Source organism: Pseudopipra pipra, chromosome 5 (assembly GCF_036250125.1).
Source record: "Pseudopipra pipra isolate bDixPip1 chromosome 5, bDixPip1.hap1, whole genome shotgun sequence".
In the NCBI taxonomy this organism is placed as follows: domain Eukaryota; kingdom Metazoa; phylum Chordata; class Aves; order Passeriformes; family Pipridae; genus Pseudopipra; species Pseudopipra pipra.
Window position 1 is genome coordinate 30,544,825 of NC_087553.1, and position 23,543 is coordinate 30,568,367.

The 23,543-nt window shown below is 41.4% G+C and overlaps 2 protein-coding genes across 5 annotated transcripts in view; both read right to left on the reverse strand.

Moving 5' to 3' along the window:
• CRADD (CASP2 and RIPK1 domain containing adaptor with death domain) overlaps positions 1-23,543 on the reverse strand; it is an 80,113-nt gene that overhangs the window by 16,798 nt on the left and 39,772 nt on the right. The gene's annotated exons all lie outside the window — the stretch shown is intronic.
• LOC135415093 (dynein light chain Tctex-type 3-like) lies at positions 10,358-16,413 on the reverse strand. Its single transcript, XM_064656649.1, has 2 exons — positions 16,397-16,413; positions 10,358-12,476 (listed from the first exon to the last, which is right to left on the reverse strand). Exons 1-2 carry the CDS (start codon positions 16,411-16,413, stop codon positions 12,113-12,115), a joined length of 381 nt encoding a protein of 126 aa, XP_064512719.1. The 3' UTR covers positions 10,358-12,112.

Genomic DNA, 23,543 nt, shown 5'->3' on the forward strand with positions numbered 1-23,543 from the left:
GATAGATTTTCCAAGACAGTTCGCAGTGTAGATTCCTTCTGCTCTCTCACTCTTAGCACTGACTTGGTCTATTCCCACCATCTGCCACCTCCTCCATCTCTCTTCTATGCCCTGCCTCATGTCGCAGCTGCTGGAGGACTCTGGAGCTGGGACAAGGTGCTACCACCATGTCTGTCCACCACAGAAAGACAACTGGTCTGTCTCCCAACCCATGTTGGGCAGGCATGCAGCCCTCCCACTGGATGGGCGGACTCGTCTGTGTTAAAGGTATGTTGCAAGTTTTTCCATAACAAAAATTCCCTCCTACTTTTAAAAAACGCATTTGTTTTTTTCTTTTTTTCTTCCTTTGCCAGTTTTTTCTCTCATTCCCTGCCCACTTTTTCGAGCAGGAAGGAGAATGACAGGGAGAATAATGATTTCCTCAGCTTCTGTTGGAAAAAAACCACAAAAATTTTCCACCAAGACGGAATCTTTTTTCTGTTTTGTTTTGGTTTTTTTTCCAGTGAGGTTCAGAATTAAATTTTTTTAATTTAAAATTTCCTAAAGAAGTGTCCAGTTAATACTGTCATTTGGTGTGGAAGGTAGCAGAGACCTAGTATCTGTTTCGTTTAGCACAGATCCCATCCTTAAGTGTGGCAAGAGGTCAGCTTGAATTTTTCTCTTGAATAGTATCTTTGCAAACCTCTTCTCAGGGTTTCAGTTGTATGACTCAAACTCCATAGCCAATGAATCAAACCCCATAGCCCAGCAAGGATGCATAGCTCATCATGCTTTCCTTCTGCCAGTTGGCTCTGCACACCCCCAGTGTTAATCTCCACTGCCTCCACGTGTTCTAGAAGGAGGGAAGGAAAGCACTGGTGAGCAAGGGGAGGACTGGAGCGGCCAAAAGCTGCAGCAGCCGTCCCATGAATGGAAGAGAGCATCGCAGATGGGTGCAGCCAGTAAAGGAGAAGAAAAGTCGTTGAGGCCATTGATTTGCCAATGGCATTGATGGGCAGGGGTCTGAGCAGCTTTGGGACCCTACAGTCACTGACAAGAACAGTCTGTGTATACATGGCACACTGTCTTGGTTTCAGCTTACGAGTCAACCTTGTTTAGGGTGTGCTTTGTCTGAGCAGATGGCAAAGCACGACAACTGCTGAGATAAGATTCTGCTGCCAAACCAGCCCCCAGCTGTTTTCAAAAATAAAGACTGCTGCTCTCTTTACCAATGCAGAAATAGCCATCTCTCTAATTCCCTCCTTCAATGTATTATTTTATGTATTACAGGAGCATATACCTAGCCAGACTATAAAATTAATATTACTCAATTTTTAATTAACTACCTACAACACTCTTCCTGATTGAATTGGTGGTGGTGTTGGAGGGTTGTTGGGGGTTTTTTTGAGGCTGCCATGAAAATCTGAATTCCTAGGTAGAAACTCACTTGGTGAGCCTGAACTACCAGGTGTAGAAGGTGACCCGTTGCTCTGGCTATACCATGTCTCCCATGAAAAAAAAAAGTCTGTGACAGAGAAACAAGCCCAGACCTTGTTTGCAATAGCAAGTACATAAGGCAGGACGGTACCAGAAAAGATAGTGACAGAAACACTACTGACTTATTCCTTCAGCAGCTGGGTTTTTTTCACTTACTTTTATCCAGGAATGTCCTAGGTTGTTAACTGACTGGGACCCTTCCAGCAGTCTCCAAGGTCTACCCTGCGACCACAGGGCAGCGCAACTTCCTTTGAGTATCCCTCCTGACAGCACAGCAGGACTCATTAGCACAGCGAGATGTAACTCAACGCCACCCTGACCCAGCAGCAGGGTGTTGGCCTCCTAAAACTCAACAATTACCTACAAAACATGAAATAAGTGAAAGTCCAGTGACCATTGTTGGCACAAGTAAAATCCAGACAAACCAACACAAATAAAGCTCTTGGAAACATGATGAGTTCTGGGGACAACCAACCATCATCCTCTTTCCTCTGTGACTGAGTCTGCTTGCACCTGGAAACAGGAGTGGAAGAAACATCCCAGCTGTGGGCATGCACGCACACACACACACACACACAAACATGCACTTCTCAGCAGACCACCAGCAAATGTTGATCCAGCAACTGCAGCTGGAACACAGCAACCCTATACCAATGATAAAACACCACTGGGTCAGATGTTACAGTGTCAGCTCAAATTAAGCATCACAAAGCAAGCTTCGGCCAAGCCAGCAGTGCTCCTTAGCTACAGTGAGCCTTGAGCTGGGCTGTGTGGAATTGCTGCTTTCCACATGGAACGTCTCATTCAGAACAGGAGCTGTCACAGCAACTGCAATAGCAGTGCTCATTTTTCATGTGATAAACTGTATTTAGAGTGGGAAAGTATTGCTCTGTGAGCTGAAAAGCAAACCAAACAACAAGCGATAAAGCCATGTGCTTCAGGCCAAAGGTTTTAATATCTGGTGTTAGTCCCATTTCCCAGAACAAAGGATAGTTTATACATACTATAGACATTTTCTGTCTGAAGTAACACTAACACATAATCTCTTTATTTACACAGGACACAAAGTGTCCTGTACCCCCACCCACAGGTCTGAATCTAGATCCACCCTGCTGTTTTTTGTGGGTGTGTTGCAGAACCAATGGGGCCTGATATTCTGCAACAACATCAGCCAGAAAAGACAATGTGTGTCCTTCCTCACAGGGCTCCAAGATCCTCCCAGACAGATTTTAATAAAGGAGAGGGCAGGGAGAGGGGAGAATGGTAGATAGATATGTGGCAGAATTAAAAACTCAGGATTTCTGGAGTCTTTGCTACATGCTGTAATTGCAAAATCATGCTTCCTGTCTTCTGCATACACACCTTTTTTCTCCCTTCATCCTGGAGGTGAGTTCCCTAAGCTTACCTTACTTGGTTTCTTCCCTCATTTCAAAACCTGACTTCAAAAACAGATTAGGCCACTGAATGTAGTCTGGACTTTTGCTTCCAAATACTTCTTTCAGCATGGAAAGGACCAACCATGTAATAACCAAGCAAGTCACCCTATTATGCAACAGATGGGAAAACTGTTTGTGCTAGTACACAGTGGTTCGCATTCTTCCGAAGGCTGCTTTCCCCCAGGGAATTCCAGTAATTTGACTGACTGAAGTGTGTTTTGACAAGTTACAACAGTCCAGAAAATCCACCTATGAAATTATATCCTGGTAGTATCTTCCAAAATAAACTGAAAACTTGGTATCACAGCTCATTTGGGAAAGCACTATGCCATAGCTTTCATTTGTTATGAGAACATAGCTTGAGTTTTTGTTGTAGATAACAGGTGGTGTTACATCTAATGATGTGACAATCTTCCCTTGCACCAGGTTTTTGTAGTGGCAGGGGCCTTATGGATCATCTCCTGAAACTGACCAGAATAATATATTCTTAATATATAGTCTTAATATATTCTTATTTCAGTTACTTTCTTTCGCTTTAGGTGACTCCATCACAAAGTCATCAGCTTACCCTGAAGGTTGTTTGTCCATACCCAACAGATCAAGTAATTGAAGAAAATCAGAACAAGCTGCCAGCATAGATGTTGGCCTATTGGAAAAATAGGAACACTGGCAGAATCCAAGGACCAGGTAATATTATGCTGAGAAAGTCTTTTTTACTACTAACATGAGCAGTGCCGGCAGGCCCCAGCCATGAGCCATATGCCAGGCACAGCACACGGTTCCCATCACTTAGGTTTTCTCTGTTTATTCCACTAATCCACAAGTCCCATACTGGCTTTTGCTTGCCACTGCCACAGAGAGAAAATATTTGACTGGATAGGAAGCTCTTATATATAAAGAATTTAGGATTCAGAGGGCAGTTTTAAAATGCTAGAGGTTAGAACATTTTGAAAAGTGAGTCACAGTAAGTATGGATGGACCAACTTCATTCCGGTCCCAGGGCTCAGCTGCAGCCCGGATGAGTCTGCACATCCTGGAGATATCTACCAGGAAGAAAAAGGAGACAGAGGCTGTGAAAAGCATGGAAGTCCCAGACTAAAATATTTCATTTTCCCATATTTCTCTTCCTGAATATCCCAAAACAGAAAGCAGACAGATTTTTTGCAGAAGTTACCAGGATTTATTAAAGACAGGATATTGATATGAAACATTCATGACCCTCAAGTTAGCAGTATTTGTCTTGGATGGGGTAATGAAGTAAATTTATTACATATCAGCGCCAAGAAGCTCAAAATAAAAATACAGATTATAGTTCTCAGATTCATCAACTCAAACCAGATATTTTTGAAAAAAACACTCCAGCAGGAAGAATGTAAGTCTCATAAGATACTTGCACTACCAAAGAAACATATGAAATACATATTTTATCCAATAATAGGATACAAAGCAAACTATTAGATTTAAAACCCCTGACACAAAGGCAGCCTGTGAAGACATGAGAAGGAGACCTCTTGTCATGTTATTCCAGGTGTGGGGTGTGCAGAGGAAGATATATACGTTAGACACCGGCAAGCAGAGATTTTATTGCATCTTGAGTTGATGATTTTACGAGACTTGAACTAAATTGATAAAGCATGGATAAAGCAAGATAGAGAAATACTGCCACTTGTTGGGAAGCCACGCTTTGGAATAGGCTCGGACAGATCACAGCCATAGCAAACCTTCACATCAATTCTACCCCGATCATTTAGTCCCGTGTCTCCTCTTCTGTGTCTGAGCTTCATTTCTTTCTTTAATGGGACATATCTAGTGGAGAATCAGCCACAGAGAACTGATTTATTAAATTCCTAATGGCAAGATTTGAATAGTTAATTCTGCTTCTGCCACACTCCCTACAGAAGTAAAGATCTATCTTCAAAATGCTCCCAGAACTTGCCTGTGTGGCATCTGCATGGTCTGCATGGCTCCAGGAAGACCTAATACATCATAGGCTGTGAAAGAAGGAACTCGTATGTCCTTAGGTATGATTGAAGGCATTGCCACTACTGGAAATTTCCATAAATTAGCGTGTAATGGACCAATGCTTTAACAACTCATCTCTCCTCATTTAAAGACATACTACCAAGGGGAAAAATGTATTCTGCCAAGGATTTCCAGAGTTTCCAATTCTCACTTCTTCCATCTCATCCTCAGGAAAAACAAAGCAAAGCAAAAAAAAAAAAAAAAATCCTCCCCCAAAACTCCAAACCAAATAAAAATTAAACAAACAAAAAAGTAAGCACCAGAGTGTTTCTAATTGCCTTCCAAAATACAACAAACAAAAAAGTGTTTAAAATTGCTTTAGTTTGGGGAAGTTACTAACCATGAGATCTCTAGTGTGTGTCTGTGTTTAATAGAGAATGTAATGGAAAAAAAAATAGAACATTAGTGACCATCCAAGAAAGATTTCATGAAAAACAGGGTGGAAGGGAGTTTGTTTGGATTTAATGTTTCCCCAGAATCATCTCTAGTCCAAACATTACACCACAGGTCAAAGGGAGGGGAGCCAGAAAGTGAAACATTTTAAAAATAACCCCTAAAAAGGAAAGTGAAAGTGGCCAGTCAAGTTAGAATCATAGAATGATTTGAGTTGAAAGGGACCTTAAGGATCATCTAGTTCCAACCCCCCTGCCATGGGCAGGGACACCTTTCACTAGACCAGATTACTCAGAGCCCCATCCCACCTTGAACACTTCCAGGAATGAGGCATCCATATCACTGGGCAACCTCTTCCAGTAAAGAATTTCAGTAAAGAATAGTAAAGAATTTCTCCCTAATATCTAATCTAAACCTACCCTCTTTCAGTTTGAAGCCATTCACCCTTGTCCTATCACTACCTGGCCTTGTAAAAAATCTCCCTCCAAATTCCACCTTTTGCGACCATGAAATGCAAATTTTATGATAAAAACCATATTTGGGCTCTGGTACCATCACTGAGCATCGGTAAATACTGCAACCTACTCTTGGGAAGTACAACAGAAAAATATAGGTTCAGCTTGTAAAGTTCTTCCTGACTGGTACTACAGCTTATAAGTAAACTTATATTAAAATATTTTGGTTTGGAACTGACAGCATAAAATACTACAAATTGTCCTCAGGCCTCTTTTGTAGCCCTTCCAAGATGCCTCCTTGCAAACAGAGATGTTCAGCAAAGCACTCACATAAGACCAACTGCCACCAAGATCAGAAAAACTGTATGGGGCAGCTGTCTTGGTAATATTTTATAGTCACAAGGTTCATCTTGCCAGTCTGTTGCACACATTGTAATACTCACTTTACTTAAGATGTTCCTTCCAACTGAAGGAAAGTAACCTGTTTAATGCCTGATAATGCTCAGACACCACATCCTGATGTTCGTGTAGGTTCATTTCTCCTTTATGGCATTTTCTTGGGCCTCAAGGTTGAAGTTGCTGAGGGAAGAGAGAAGGATGGTGATGAGCACTATGGCAATGGAAAGCAGTCACATGTTGTCCTAGTAGATTCTCATAGGCAACCCCTGCAATTCCACTCAATGCCTCTCAAATTGGCAGGATCACAAAATGCCTGCAAGGCAATTTTTCTCTCTTCTCCAGCTGCTCTTGGAGACAGAGATGTGTGCCATTTAATAGGGAACCAGAGGGTTAAGCATTAAATTGCCTGAAAGACAGAGCCCTTGAGGCACACAGAAGCTAAATATCTTAACCAAAGAAAAGACAATTCCAAACTTCTTGTCAAGCATCATTGAGGAAGAAGTGATCTTACTAGAGGAAGAAATGACCAGCAGCTTGAAGCACTGAAGCAAGAAGTATAAGCGTTAGGGAAAAATTCTGACACAGTCTCAGAGGATGCTGAGAAGAGCTTTGAAAAGCTAATCTCTCCTGAGGCTCACAAAGCTGAAGGGAAACTCCTTGAGAAGGCAGGGTAGTTCGCACCTACCTACTCTGATGTGTCATCTTGAGGGAAAAGCTGTAGCCTGATAAAGTAGAAAAGAAAAAAGATGAGAAAAGACAAGTTTGTATTTTGGAATTGACTCAGATTGGGATACCTGCTCAATACTTCAAGCTGAGCACTTCAGGCTTCAGAAGCAAGCAAGCTCTGCATTTCTGGAGAGAAACAGGGAAATGTAAACAACACTCCATGGAAAAGATGCTGATGAAAGGTATTGTGTTTTGTGCATAAAAAGACAAAACTCCAAACAGCTAAGGGTTCAACAGAGGTCTGAACAAATGAAGAGTGGGAAGTTCAGCTTGGAAGACTTCAAAGACTGATTTTCATGGGACTTTCAGAGGCCTTCCTAAAGGCTAAGGCTCCCTCGATCCTGTGCATAGGGTGAGAGAGACTTCTGAGAGCATGGTCCACAATAGCTGGCAAACTGAGCAAGAAATAAAGAAATGAGAAATGCTGAGCCATACATCCCTTGATAACATGAGAGCCTAACACAGGGTCACAAGGAGGTATGTCTCCATTTATGGTTCTCAGCCTAGAATCCTCTTCCAGAGCTGGATAAATACTTCATGTCAAAAGCAAGCGATGTCACAGTCCTTGCAATGAGATATAAAGACTAGTGCTGCCACTCACGCCTTTCACCCAATATCCCCACACACAATTCATTTACAAGGAAGTTTGAAACCACACCTCTCAGTTCCCAGAAGACTGCCCTAACCTCTCTGTCCCTGCAAGTGAAGTAGTTCCTCTGGCTGCCCTTGGGCACCAAAAGCACGCAGGTGTTCTAGCCTCCTCCCTCAGTGTTCACAGTCAGTGGTTGATCAAGGGTCTGCAAATGACTGGTGGAATTCTCAATATGAGCAGCAAAAGGAGATGAGTCTTGAGCAGGCTGCAGCATAGCTTCCTGTCCCAGCACAGTCAGCGGAAGCAAGGGAGGAAATGGGAAAATTGAGTCAATTAAGGAAACTGTCCTGGCCAGGAATGTCTTTGGTTTCTTAACTGCCTGATTTAAAAAGAAAAAGAAAACAAACAAAAAAACCAAGAAACAAAACCCCGACCAAACAAAACCACAAAAGAAGAAGAAATTAAAAAAAGGCTGTGGTAGAAAAGGCACAGTCAATCAATTAGTTAGTAATTTCCAGTTCAAGTATTTCCATAAGTGCTTGGCAGTGTTTTCTAAGGGACATCCTCCTAGTGAAAGATTTCTTAGATGTCAGAGAATTCCTCTTGATGACTAACTCTCCTCAGTCAAGCTCCAGTATGGGCAATTTCCCTTCGGAAGCCCTCAGAACCTGTTAATTTGTTCAAGCATTCTGAGTCTTCTTAAAAGAAAAGCCACTTGGCTATCAGTCGCATTTCCGAACCTGGTACACTGGGAGAGACAGTGCTGAAGTGTAGGAAAATTCCCAAATTTAAGATACCAGGAACATACTACATGATTGACCTGGATACTCTACCTTTACAGAAAACATTTACACAATTCCTTGGTGTCCCCCAAACGGGTCTACAGCTAAATTGTGCTTAAGAATAATTTTGTCTGTTATTGAAATTCAGTCTCATCTGGATTATAACTTGGCAGCTGAAAGCTGGCAGTTCTTACACAGTAAAGTATATAGGTATAAGTAAAGAGAAATATGGCAATCTTTTATATTCTGATAATCTAAACTCCCCCTGAACTTCTAAAATCCAAATAACTTGATATTTGGCCACTGCTTTCAATTTAGACATGTTTTCCTAAAGAAACTATTGTGGGCTTTTAGTCAATGCTGTGAGCTTAGTAGAGATTTACAAGATAAGGAATTCATGACCTGGTTCTGCAAGCAGGCAGCAGTATATTCCGCTTATTAAAACCACTAAAGCATATTTGAACATCACAGCAGTTCTGCCATCTTCTGCTCTGTTGCTGAATGGCTGTGTCCTTTGAGATTACCTTCCATAATTTGCACATTAACTAAATCAGCCTTGCAGGTTTATTGGAAATCTAGAAGGCTTTGCCAAGAAACTAGAAGCTGTTTCCCCCAATTCATGTCTTCCCTCCAACCCAGATGCCTTACAAGTCAAGCAACGCACATATGAACACAACATGACTTAGTCCAAAGTAAGAGCAGAATACAGCCAAACTCTAATTACTAATCCTAGAGCAGAGCATACTCCCACAAAGGGACATACAGGCCAGCCAGCATACAAGTACGATTATGAACACTAATGACAAAGAGACAAATTTTAATGATGGTACATAGGGGTCTGCATTATGAAACAATGTCTAAAAATATCTACTCATTTATTCCCAAACTTCAAAAAGTGGTTACTATGCCAGTAACAGAGGATCCGCAATCACAGCATTTGCTGGCTTTGCCTTATTTTTCTTTGTTGGTTATGCCAGCAAATCACATATGAGGACAGATGATAAATATTCTTCATATTGGAGAATGCTCTAATGCTTTCTGATAGAGAGATCTAAATTATGCAGTTTCTCTTTCTTTGTGTGTGTGTGTTTTGAGGTTTTTAGCTTTGAAATGGGAAGTGAAGTGCTCATCAGCTGCAAAGTGTTCCTTTAATATCACCCATGCAACAATTACCTCTGCAGTAACCATCATTACATTAAATTATAGGCTATCCTTTCTCAGCTCAGTGTGAAGACTAGCTGTAGAATAAAACAAGAGAAAAACCCCAACCCACTGAAAAGCCATTGTACAGTACTGTGCCTACACCACTGAGGTAAATATACTTCCTGCAGGGAAACAAAGTATCATTTAAGGACTGCCTGTCTTTGTTGAAAGTCTTAAATGAAACCTAAGTGAAGCCCCCTCATCTATTCCAATATTCATTCCACTGTAATGATGCAGTGCTATTGCTGAAAATACATACATATTACTGTGTAATTCATGAGTACACAGTCATAAGGAGCTAAATAGTGAAGATAATTTTGCTTTCAGCGTTTTCTTAATTTTTAATAATTTTCTTAGCAACCCAAATATTTTCATGAGGTCTTTTTCAGTACTGAGCAGGGGTTTATATATTCCACTACTTTCTCTGAATAACTAGTAATAGCTTGGGGGTGTTCTACTTCATTTTAAAGATATATTTGTACTTGCTGGCATTTAACAAGCATATTTACCTATTGACATTCTGAGGTTTTAAAGTAAAGTTTGTTTTGAAAGGTAGCTTATCGAAACAACATTCAAATTTTGCATCTTTTATGTCTCAGTGACTTCCAGATAAAATTAATGCCATTTACAAATTATAGACTTGGGGTATTTTTTTTGGTGGTGTCTTTTCTTAACCCTCAGCCTGTTTGACTGCCCAGGAGCTGAAAAATCAGGTGCACTTTTTCTGATTCAGTCTTTAATACTGATAGTTACAACTGTGCAGGACAAAACATACATTCAAGGAGAACAGGGCAGTGTAAGTGAAGTCAGACTCAGTGTAAGTAATAACTCAGAAGAGAGTTAACTTGGTGACGCTGAATAGAAAGTATTTCAGCGTGCTGGAAAAAAAAAAGGCATCAATAAGTTGCAAGATTTTGTGGACAAGGCATGTTCCTTGTTGATGGATAACTCTGTAGCAACGCCATGGCAGCCACAGCACCGTGAGCAGAGGTAGAGAGAGGTTGCACAACAGAAGTGGACACTGACAGAACTGAATGGAAAGACGAGGAGTCCTGCTCCAGGATCCGCAGCCCCAGAGCACAGCTTGAATAGTGAATGACAAATCTCCATGTCCTTGGACAGGGAAGGTAGGGTAGAGGGCAGACACCTCCCTATCTGTAGAAGTGTCCCACCCCACACTGGGCTCTGTGTTGCTGCAGCCTTGGGCTCATCCATCCAGTTAAAACTTTGTAAAGTTCTGGCTAAGTTGGACCAGTAATAATGATCATGTGAATGACCAATATGTTCACTGTAAAGAACATGGAACTGCTTTTGCTGTTTGACGTATATTTAGGCTGTGAACCAAGTACCACCTACTGATACCTCAACGGATAGAGGGTATTGCCAACTCTATCCCAGCCAGTTTGTATCTCTGAAAGAGGTCATGGCTTTTTCTTCAGCCTTTAGAAATCTTGTTGGAAATTGGGGGAACTGTGTGAGAAAGAAATGACCACAAGTAACAAGATAATGATCAGTGTCCCTGAACTCATGCTCTTGGAATTAAAATGTTGCTACTGTTGACACCTTTGGCAGCAAGGAGATGCATCACAGGAAACCCCACTAATGTTTATCAGTTCTCTATCAGCTTCTCATGAATTTCCCTTCTACTAAGCAAGTTCACAAGTTTATTTTTAATTCCTGATAGTGAAGAGCTAACAGAGATACTCCATACTGAGAGCATCGTTTTCTGAGTTTGAGAGCTCTTATATTTCCAGTGAAACAATGAATAAGCATCTACTTGATTTTCATGTCAAGCATGACAGAGATAATGTCCATCAAGATCTCCACTGTGCATTTTTGATAAAAGTGACTTTCTCTTTAGATAAGATACATATATGTATTAAAATTTTCTGCTAGCTTTCAGATAACTAATCGATGAGAACTGGCTTACACAAGGGTGTAATTTCGAGCTGGCTCTCCGCCAAATTGCCGAGACCCAGAATAAAGTCTACTCCCCAGAGAGGGAAGAAAAAAACCCAAATAGCCAAAGCTATAGCAAAAACATATATTTACAATTATATATACAATTTGAATATATTGTACACCCAACAGGGAGCTCCCAAGGAGGAAAAAAGGGAAAAGGGAAGGGGAAGCAGGGATTAAAAAAACCCCACTAAACCAAATATCCTCCAAATATACACCATTACTATAGAGCTAGTGAATAAATAAAAAAAATTGAATTAAATACTTCCCTGAAGGAGACAGCAGAACTAACTCCCCATGCCTCCCAAAGGGAACGGAGATAATGGCAGGTCGGAGCAGAAAGGCCTTGGCCTATACAAGCAAAAACCATCTACAGAGAGATCTGTCACCTTCAGCCACCAGAAGAGCGAAGAGAGCGAGCTCTCTTATCTCCGCCTTATTTATATGTTGTGTTAAGTTAAAGGATGATATGGAATACTTCCTTAGATTTCTGACCTCGTTGCTAAGGAAGGCCTAAAAAATCCAAAAGCCAACCCACTACAATGCTCTCTGTAGAGAATTTCTGTATGCTCCTCATACAGAAACAAATAATAGTTTGAAATATTTAGCCATACGTTTGGATGATTTTTTTTTTAAAGGTGATGCTTATCTTTATCTTCCAGCCAGCTACAGGATAATAGCAACAGCAAACACATTGACAATGCAGTTCATTGTCTGGTTTTCCCATCTCACTGCGCAGGTTCCATCAGTTGTGGTATCCCAGAAGCACGACCTTGTTGTGTGAAGACCAGCTCCACTCCTCTGCACCACTGCATAGGTAACTATGTACTTGTATGTTTTTTCAAGTTTCACCAGATATGTCAGTGACTGCTTCACTATAGCAGCAGTCCACTGGTTGACTTTATTGTGATTATAATCTGCCTTGCCTAAAACACTTTCTATGCACTCCTTAACTATGTTATGGGCCTCATCAGCATTGAAGATCATCTTGTCGTTGGTCCATCTTACTACCACAGAAAGAATAGGGGAGCTGTAGGGATCACATTTGCTTTATTCCTTCATATCCTCATTGGAAAGACAAGCACACACACAGAGTAGGAGTGACCCTGACAAACAATACCATTAAAAAAACCTTTCCCAAATTGACACATACCTACTGCAGGATGGAACAGTACCACATAATTGAAGAAAAAACAATGTGCCCTCTGCCTTCCAAAGAAGCAGAGTGCAAATTATGCACTGAACTCACCCTTAATACACATCAAGCTTGACACTGCCTGGCACATACAGATGTACCCTGGGTGAAATCTTGGCGTAACTGAAAGATCCTATGATCTCTGAATAACTTAGATTGGAAAGGGGACTCAGAAAATTCCCAGTTCAACCTTCTGCTCAAAGTAGAGTGAGCTGTGAAATCAGATCAGGTGAGTCCTGAAAGCCTCCAAGAACAAAGACTGTGCAGCCTCTCTGGGCAGCCACTACTTAATCATCCTGATGGAGAAAAGGTTTCTCCCTAAGTCCAGTCAGAAATCCTCTTGCTTCAACTTACATCTGTTGACTTTTACTCTACCACTCTGCATCACTGTGAACAGCCTGGTTCCCTCTCCTCCATTGTTCCCACATAAGCAGTGAGGGGCAGCTGTCAGGTCCCTCTGAAACCATCTTTTCTCCCGGCTGAACCAGCCCTAGTCCCTCAGCCTCTCCTCACATGGCAGGTTTTCCTGCCCTGAACAATCATAGTGGTTCTTTGCTGAACTCATTCCAGTTTATCGACATCTTTTCTATATAGGCTCAAGGGGCCAAAACCAGCCACAGTATCTAGATGTGCCCTCCTGAATGCTGAGGGAGACAACCACTTCCCTTCATCTACTAACTCTGCTTCTCTTAAAAGAGCCCAGGATGCTGTCAACCCTCTTTGCTGCCAGAGCACTGTGCTGGCACATGTCTGCCTGCTGTTTATCACATCCCTACATTCCCTTTCAGCAGAGTTGCTCCCTACAGTCAGTTGCTTGTATTGCCTCTTCCCAGATACAGGACTCCACATTTGGCCCTACTGGATTTCCTAAGGTTCCTGTTAGCCCACTTCTCCAGCCTGCCCACGTCCCCTGAATGGCAACCTTGTGCTTTAGCATACTGACTGGTTCCCCCAGTTTGATGTCATCTGTATACCTGATGAATGTGCATCTGATCAGGTCACTGATGTTAAACAGAGCATGTCCCAACACAGACCCTGTGCTATTCCACTTGTCACAGGCCTCCAGGTTGAGTATGACCCAATAACCACTAAAACAGTCCAATCCAACCTCACACCACCACAGAACAGCAGATTGCATTCCTTAAACAAAATTAAGTGGGTTTACAACAGCAACATCCCAAACTGCTTTGTGAGCTACAGTAAGTTTCAAAAAGTCATTAAAAAAATGTGTTCTTATCTTATTTGAAACTGACTCTGTGAACATTAAAAGCTGCTATCTGTGCAGAGAATATATAATCTTCTTCAAATTATTATTTGTCCTCATACTTCCCTTTAAGTCATAATTTTATATTTAGGACATATCACCATGTCAGCAACACTCAATATAAACAAAGGAACAGAAAGACAGATGCAAGCCACGCTTGAGCACAGGTGCTTACCACAAATACCTTAACAGGCTGCTTATAAGGAAAACACAGTAAGGAAAAAATTAGCTTTTTTCCTCACTCTACAATTTGCCAAACTCATAGACAAAGTATGTTCTAGAGGTTAAGTAAAATTGCATTCAAAACAGATTAGATAAATTCAGAGGATAAACCGCCTCCAGTGACTACAAAGCATAGTGATCCAAATGCAGTCTTTGGGCAACACTGAGGACCTTTATGTTCCATCAATACCTCTTCCCAGCCTCTTTCAGAGAAGCAACACTGTGCTAGGCTCTTTTCCCAAATCAGTTCCCAAGCCTCTCTAACAAAGAGAAATGTTTAAAATAGGGCATCCCATTAAACAAACAAACAACAACAACAACAAACAAACTCCACAACTTTCCATCAACTGCCTCAGTGTTTGATCTTAAGCTCTTGCAGAAAGATCCTACCATTTTGTCTCAGCTTTCAAAGTACTCCAGGCTAGTGTAAAATACCTCTACCAGGCTATGCTATTATTAGGCACTGCTATTATTGCAGGCTATGCAATATTAGGCACTGTGACACAAGAAACAACTCAATCCAGAGATTCAAGCCTGGATCTGAATACTCAAGAGTAATTAAAATAACATCTGCAGAACTTCTAGAAATAGGTATCTCTATTAACAGGTAAAGTCAGCATCTTCTATCAGACAGTATGCATTCCTCAAGGAGCTAGCCAACTTGGAGAAAAAAACCTGTCAATTGCTTCAGATAATCATCTTCCAACTGTTTCTACAAATTCTCCTTTGTTATGCTGCCTACAAAACTTAAGAAATATTCAGAGCACAGAGGTGGTGAATTCAGGACATACAATCGTGCTGACAAATATCACTTTATAATGCACTGTGGACCATGGTGGTTGGTTTGTTTGCTTGTTCAGTGGTGTAAATAAGGGTTGGGATTTCTGAGAGGCCCAGCAGATTAAGAGTTCTGTTTCCTGGTCTAAAAGACATATAATATCTTTTTCCATAACTCAGGAGACGGAATTGTTTCCTGCTAATAAGAGGCAATGAAATGCTTGATGTGCTAACTGGGCAGCATGGAATGTGTTGAGAAGGTGGGGGAGATAAGATATTAGGATGATGAGAGTATTTGGATATAACATTATGAAATAAAAGGTTTGGATAAGATATTTGTAGGGTCATTGTGACATTAATTATATTTAAAATTTAAAAGCAGGGTATATGCAATAAAAGCAGGGTTCATATAATAAAAATCAAATCCTGTGTTTTGATTTATATGGCTTATAAAGTCCATATAGGTGGAGCTCCCTTGAAAATGGTGACTCTACCTCTTTATCTCAACAGAACAAGATGATTCAAAATGGAAGTATGAAAAGGATCTCAAAACACCAGGGGAGTTATGCATTTCAAGAGTACCCTCTTTGATTTCAGTAACAAAGAAAGTTTCTGCTTACACAAACAAGTAACTTCCTTAGGTACCAAATTATTTATTCTTTTTTATGAAAATTTATGCCAAGTACAATACGACTTGGGACAGGAACCATCTGCAAAATGAAGATGACACTTTGCATAATGATCCCTGGTTAGTCCCTAAGCCCATAATAAAATGCATATAGTAAAAACAACAACAAAAACACACCACTTACAGCAATGTGTCACAGTCAAAAACTAAATCTCACAACAAATACCAATTTCCCAACAACGTATTAGTTCCTATCATCTCTTAGCCCTACACAGAAGGATCAAAGCTGTTCCTGTGCCCTGAACAGAAGGTCCTGGGAATTATAATGGATTGATTTCTAAAACACATTATCAATGCCATTTTTATTTTTAGGCCAGTTATTTAAATAAACAACTTCTCTCATAGTTGAAGTTTCTGTAGGTGGGTCAGATAACAGCAGGTAATCTGCTTGGAAATTCATGCCTGAGATTTTTAGAGGAGACTATTGGAGTTCAGCGGGACCTGAATCCCGATGCACTGACACGGTTTTTTGAAGTCTCAGACTTGGTTCACAACAGTCAGTTATTTCTGATTCATGGGACTATGGACATATCTCAGGATGATGTCAAACACTGTCACTGCCCCAGTGATTTCAGTGGGAGGATCACAAGTGGTGACAGAACTATGACCTAGCTACTGGAGCTTAAGTGTATTTTCTGCTGTCATAAGAAGATAATTTCACTAAATTATATGGGTTTCTTAATTGCTCCACACATTATTAATTCACAGCTGACTCATCTTCAAGCCTTACACACACCCAGGATCACAAGAAGAAAGCAACACGTTGTTATCTGTTTTGCCTTCCATCTAAGGATCAGAGGGTACCTTATCCGCACTGCCATGCCTTTATTAATTAGTCAAATGTTTTCTGCATTTTATAAATGGACATGTTGAGCTACAGTACTTTTCTTCCTTGCCTATCCTTATCTTGCATTTTTTTTTCCACAAAAGTATGACTGAGTTCAACAGAAGTGATGAGGTTCACAGAAGAAATACTGCGCAGAATGTGTGAGTTATAATGTGGGAGGGCAGGTTAAACAGTACCATCTAACTTCCTACTTCTCCTGCCAACTCCAGCCTTAAAATTGCATTGATGGGATCCTTATCTTCTACATTTCCTGCCGGATCTTATCACAGGACCATTTTCTGTCTCTTAAGGGGAGTTATGTGGATCCTCAGCTCCATTCCTGTATGGCTGTGCTATGCCAGTGATGAGAAGGGCAGTTGCTGTGAGTTTCTCCCAGATTTTCCAGTCTTCACATTTTCACTGTGGGTAGATCACCTTGACTTTCTAAATGATTGTATCCATGTGTGCCCTATTCAATGTTTTCTGTATACCTAATCCCAGATTTCAAGTAGACATTATAGAGGTGTGACACTAGCTGAACTTGAAGGACCCGTGCTGGAGTGCTTTTGCAGTGGTACAGCTGGGCTCCCACACACCCTTGACTGCCCTCAGACAGAGGGCCCTGGGGACAGGTTACCACTGCCAAAGGATCTCGCTGGCAAAACCTCAGGAGCAGATGCAGAGTGATCTAAAGGCTGAACAACTCTATGTCTTATCAGAAGTATCTATTAGCCACAATCTTCCCAGGGGCATGCTGCTTTTCACCCCATCTCATGATGGATGAGTGCTACAGCAACAGAGGGTGGCATGTGTGAACTAGAGTTAGATGCTGAATCCCCCTGGTCTCATCTAACATTTTGCATTATCACAAGCCATTTTATTCCCAATTGTTGCCCTTGCACTAGGTTCAATTGTGTTGGAATACAGGACAGATTTCTGTCTGACTACACTGTATCTACCAGGAAAACTTTTAGTCTTTACTAAATAGAAATATTTAATTTGTCAACCAGCAGTTTCCTCTAAAGGTTAGCAACCTCTCTTATTAAAAATATGAACCTTGCATCTAATTTGAAATTTTCTGGCCTCAGATTCTAGCCACTGACTCATGTTATGCCTTCTGTTGCCGTTAAAGTGACCTTTCAGTAACCTCCTATTCTAGCATCACATATTTTCTCCCCATGAAAGCACTTATATATTACAAATGACCAAAGCTCTAGTTTCATTTTAAGAAAAGAACTCAAACTGTTAAGTCTAACATTCTCCTTAAGTAATGGGAGGTCATGTAAAAAATATCCTGTTGTCCCTCATTTCTTCATTCTCTTAATTAGAGCCAAATGTTAGAAATATCCTTAGAAAGACAGAAATAGGCAAGACATCCCTGCTTGGCCTAGTTACACAGCATGACTCAACAGTGGCCACAGAGTTGCAACACATTAAAACTTTTAAGAAAAAAAAAGAGCGAGCACTACTTCTGCAGGCAGTGAGCCAAAGTCACCCCCTGTAAATCTAGTATAGAATTGAACGCTTACAAATTATTAACTAGCACAGAAGTTAAAAAAATTAACTACAACAAGGGGAAACAAAAAATAGCCCAGTTGGGTACACAAAATCATAAACTGATTTCACTCTGATTTAACCTACAACAAGAAAAAAATTCCAGTGTTACATGGAAGGAAGGTCATCTTCCCTTTAACGCCTAAAGATTTCATAAATTATTACTGCTAACCTGCTTCATCCAAAGTTCAAGAATAATTTTTGTACTGATTTCATGTCCATTTTTTTTGGATCTAGAATTAAAAAAACAGCTTGAAAAGTTTCACTAATTATTTGTTAAGGTAACTTAAAATACCTTTATTCATCTTGAAAGTAGCCAGCTTCAGGCTTCAAATTGCACCTGAATTTCACAGTCTACTGAGATTTGAGCAGCTAGTTAGCAAATTCACTGTCTAAGAAAGTAATGCAACAGTGTATTAGCTGTTCTTTTATCCTCAGTGCTTTCCTGTCAACTTGATAACTCAACCTGACAGCCTTCTAAAAGGAGATGACTGCTTGGTGGAGAGGAGAGACCACTGGATGTTGTTTATCTCAACTTCAGTAATGCCTTTGACACAGTTTCCCATAACAACCTAGTAGACCAGCAATGTGGTTTAATCCAGTAAAGGGGACAGTGAGGTAGACTGAAAATGAACCTGTTGAGCTTTAAGGATTGCAGTTGGCAGCAAAAAGTCTAACAAGACACAAGTCACTAGCGGCGTACCCCAGCAGAAAATACTAGGGCCAAGACTATTTATCCCCTTCATCAATGATCTGGATGCTGGGACAGTGGGCACCCTCAGCAAGTCCACAGACAATACAAAACTGGGAGCAATGTCTGATGCACCAGAGGGTCTTGCTGCCATACAGAGGAACCTGGACAGGCTGGAGAAATGGGCCAACAGAAACTTCATGCAGCTCAACAAAGGGAAATGCCACGTCCTGAGCAGAAATAATCCAAAACACCAGTACAGCTGGGAAGCAGCTCCCCAGAGAAGGACCTGGGGTTCTTGATAAACAAGCTGTCTCTATGAACCAACAATGTCCCCCTGCAGCAAAGCAGGCCAATGGTGTCCAGCGTTGCATTAGGCAGAGAATCGTCAGCAGGTCAAGGGAGGTGATCCCTCTGCTCTCCTCAGCCCTGGTGAGACACAGCTGAAGGGCTGGGTCCAGTGCTGAGGTCCCCAGAAAAAGAGAGACACAGATATTCTGGACTGAGTCTACCAAAGGACCAGGAAGACAGTGAGAGGGTTTGGAGCATCTGATGTATAAAGAGAGGCTGAGAGACCTGGTAGTGTTCAGCCTGGTGCAGCTCAAGGCAATGATATCCGTGTCTGCAAATACCCAATGGGGGGAAGCAAAAAAAATGGAGCCAGGCTCTTCTCAGTGGTGAGAAGGATAACAAGCAATGGGCAGAAATTCAAATACAGGAAACTCAAACACAAGAAAACTTTTTACTGAGTGACTGAACACTGGACTAGGTGGCCCAAAGAGATTGTGGAGTCTCCATCCTTGGACATGCTCAGAATATGATGGGTCACAGTCCTGAGCAATGTGTTCTGTCTGACCCTGATCCCAGCAGGAGTGTTGGACTAGATGATGCCTGAGGGTATCTACCAGCCTCAACCATTCTGTATGCTGTAACTATGCATGTGAAAGTAGAAATTCTTTTCATTAGAGATATAATTTTGTCACTCTGAGGAGTCATTTGCCTCTTGCTGCAAACTCTGTTTTGAAACTTCCATGATCCATAGAATTTTGTTCTCTTAGCCATTTTGATAAACATTTCTTTTTCCATAACTCATCCACTCTGTAAAGAGGAATGAAATCCTTCCAGTCTGAAAGAGCCTAATGTGTTTTGGGGGTGAAAAAGCAGGAAGATAATACAGGATGAACTTCTTATGCTAGCAGAAGATACAACAGGCTATATTTAGAGAAGACCGCAAATGGACACTCGGAGATGGCTTTGTCAACACCTGTGACAAGTAGAACTATCTGTATGCTTGAAGTTAGGCTTGTGATTAAGAACTCCATTGAACAAGAGCCAGAGTATCACACAAAGAAACCCCTTGAATTCTGCTCAGCATATGGACAAAGTTAAGAGCAATAAAATCAGCCAAACAAGCCAGACTAACATAAATGCAGCCATATCTCTGGCTGTCTTTTCACTAGTTGTCCCCTATTAATAAGGATATAGCCATTAGCCCTTTAAGTTACATCTTATTTACTTACAGAGTTTCTATGCCACAAATATCAATTCACAATCAGTTTGGTCTATATTCATAAAGCTCCTAAGAAATTATTTTCATTTCAAACTCCTAAACACAGCCATTAATAAAACACACGAAGGTTCCTGGACAAGTCCAGAAACAGCCAAAAGGGCTTTGCTACCAGGAAACTGAGGTCACTCTCAAACACACATATACATGCCTTAAAATGCAGATCACCCTGAGATACCCACTGCTGTGCACCATAGTCATATGACAGATAGAAGAGGTGGGACATGTACAACATGCACAACATATCATAAAGGAAATACAAGCAGGTGTATTCATTATAGGGATGTTTTAGCAGAAACAGGGCACCAGGGAACCACAAGCATAAGGTACTCTAACATCTATTGTGCTTTAAGGTCAAGAGGACTGCGGGAAGAAGGACAGGGGAGGTCTAACAAGTTTAACCACTGCTCACTAATAATTAAGATTGGCAATTTGTCCTCATTTTAATTTAGTTATTTTTGAGGGAAAATAAAATTATAATTTGGGGATATAAAATTTTAGAATAAGTAGTTGTGTTGCTAGGGAATTTGGTTGCAGTTTGTTTTGAAGAGCTGGATGTTTTGTGTTTGTTGGGTTGTTTTGGGTGTGCCAGTTGCTTTTCTTGTAACTCTGAGAGAAGTATCTGAGAGCTGTGTGTTTTTCTGTTGCACAGAAAATGCCACTTCCTACAAGACTGGTGAACAAATACACTCTAACCATAGTCAGAGAACTCTTTTTTATTACTACCTTCAGCCACACTCGGAGAACTCTTTTCTATTATACTGAATAAAAGAAACATAGGAGGAATCAGTTTCTCCCTTGCTTGTTTTCTCTCTTTCACACAAAAAAATAAGGCAACCCCGAGATTATTTTAATGTTTAATACAAAAATTCGAAAGTGTAGCTCAAGTTCCTTATCAAATATCAGTAGACTTTCTAAAGAAAGGACTGATCAGCCTATCAGCCTTTCTCATCTTCCACAGGCAACAAAGACTCCCAAGGGGCCTCCACTTCCCCTTATATTCTGGTAAAAGCAAACTGCAGTTTGGATTACAAAAAAGAGAGAAATTCAGTATTTTGGCCTTAATACACAGATTCTATTGAAACGAACCTCAGGAATGGCGAGATGCTCTGAACATTTAAGCTGCCTGCTCTAATCTCTCTAACATCAAAAACTACACCTAAGTTTCAAGGATTTCTTTACTAATAATAGCTTTAGAAAGCTTTGATTTACTACAGAAAAAAAGTACTTCAAGTCACTTTAAAGGCCTAACATGTTGTATAATAAAAATGAAAAGCAAAGCAGCAACTACAGCTGACATTCTCTGGTTTCTGTGAGCTCCTCTGCTATTTGTATCACCACCATACAAAGCTCACTCCAAATGGATGTTCTGGCAGAGGTCCCAGACACACATGCCACCAAGTCACAGAGCAGCTCACCGTCACACCACTCTTACTAATGAGAGCTACAGCAGTAGTTCTTCAACATCTTTTCCTCTATGCAATCCTGTGATACATTCCTTATGTCCTCTCCTGCCTTTCCCAGCCAGCTGGAGAACTGCTGATTCCAGGAGAAACAAGGAAGGGAGAGATGTGGAACTGCAGACTGTGCCCCATGAGGAAGAGGTTGCTCTTGCAAGGAAAACCACAGGGAGGGCAGCTAGCAGTGACTGGGCAGAGGTGGCAGGAGGTAGGCACCCAGAATTGATCACAGCTAGAGAAGGGTAGGCTGGCAGCCCCCACGGCAAAAGACTGATGCTGCACTAGCCACTAAATACCACACAGCTCCTCGCTGTGTTTGCCCTCCTCCTTCACCTTTCCCAAACAACTTAAGACTCCCTCAGCCCTGTACTAGCCACTTCTTCCCAGGTGCTCCCTTTGCTCTGCTCTCTGAGGCACACCACGGATATTCCACATTCCCCGACAGACAGAGGTGTGTCCTGGCTTGGCAAGCTACTGGGCTGCATCGCTGGGAAAGGAGAACAGCAAAACATTATATGGTGTGAAAAGCTGCTTGGATGAGAGGGTAGGCAGCTGGTATGTGAGAAGAGGAAGATTCAGAGGGAAAAGCTGCTGAGCACAGACGAGTCCAGATGAGACACTGAGTGGTAGGCACAGTAATAGCAGGAGAGAGAAAAAAGTAGACAAAGATCTTCCTTCAAAAGAGCTGGAAAGGATTATGTACGATTGTGACCACATTTTTCCTCAACCATCCAGGCCTGCCTTCCAGCTAAATAGAAAAAAGGAGAGCTCATTTTTTATTATGCACGAGGAAGCCCTGGGAAGCTTCTTTTGAGAAGAGTGGCTATTCCTCATGCAGGGGACAAGAAACAGAATTTTCTTTTGCATATTGCTTCAAGCACTGAGATAATCCAGGTGCTGGTTTCTTCCTGAATCCTAGGAACAGCCCTAAGCATATACAAAATATTCATGAGCAGAACAGTTAGCTCGTTCCAGAAAGCAGTGGAAAGGAAGAGCAAAAAGATCCACCAGACTGTGACAGCATCTGTGTATGCTGGAAAGTGAAGTGGATGCTTTTGAGAGCAGCCAGAAAGGATGATAGGTGAGGACAGAGGCCTTGGCCACATTCAAGTGTAGTAGAAGAGACTGAGGGTTTGGAAACCAGAGAGTGGAAGCACGAACAGCTTGAGACTTTCATCAAGGAAACAGAGTCATGACTGGGGGGAAACAGAGAGAGTTCTCTAAGGAAGGCACTGAAACATATGCACATACATTATATCACTGTCTTGCCCTTTCAGACAAAAATGTAACATATACATATGTTCTCTATGCTCTGTGTTAGGTACCTGGGTGGGGCTGGGGGTACGTTCTATCACCAAGAGGGAGGAGGCCTTGCTGCTCAGGATCCAGCACAGGTCTCACCATCCAGTAGAAACCACCACTGTCATGAAGCCAGATTTACCATTCATCAATAAATCTGCACTACATACAAGGCAAAGACTAAGGAGGAGGAAGGTGGTTTCTTGATGCTGTTTTGGGATGCAACATGAACCTCACTATACAGCCCTGATTCAGCCTCTCATCTGCAGGAAAGAGGTTGCTCTTGCCCACAGGCCCACCAGCTGAAGTGACTGACAGATGAACTTGTTGGCACAGTGTAGGCAGTGGCAGCCATTCAGAGGATAGGCAGCATGAAAAATCACTGGGCATCTCTGGGTTATGAGATTTTGGATAGTTTATCTTATCCACATCCATGGTCAACATAACTGAATAGGAGAAAAGGCTATTTTTGGTGTGTTCCAAGAAAAAGGAAGCTCCAGAGGGAGAAGAGGATGACAAGCATGAGACATTCCTAGAATGTGCCAGCAAAAGCA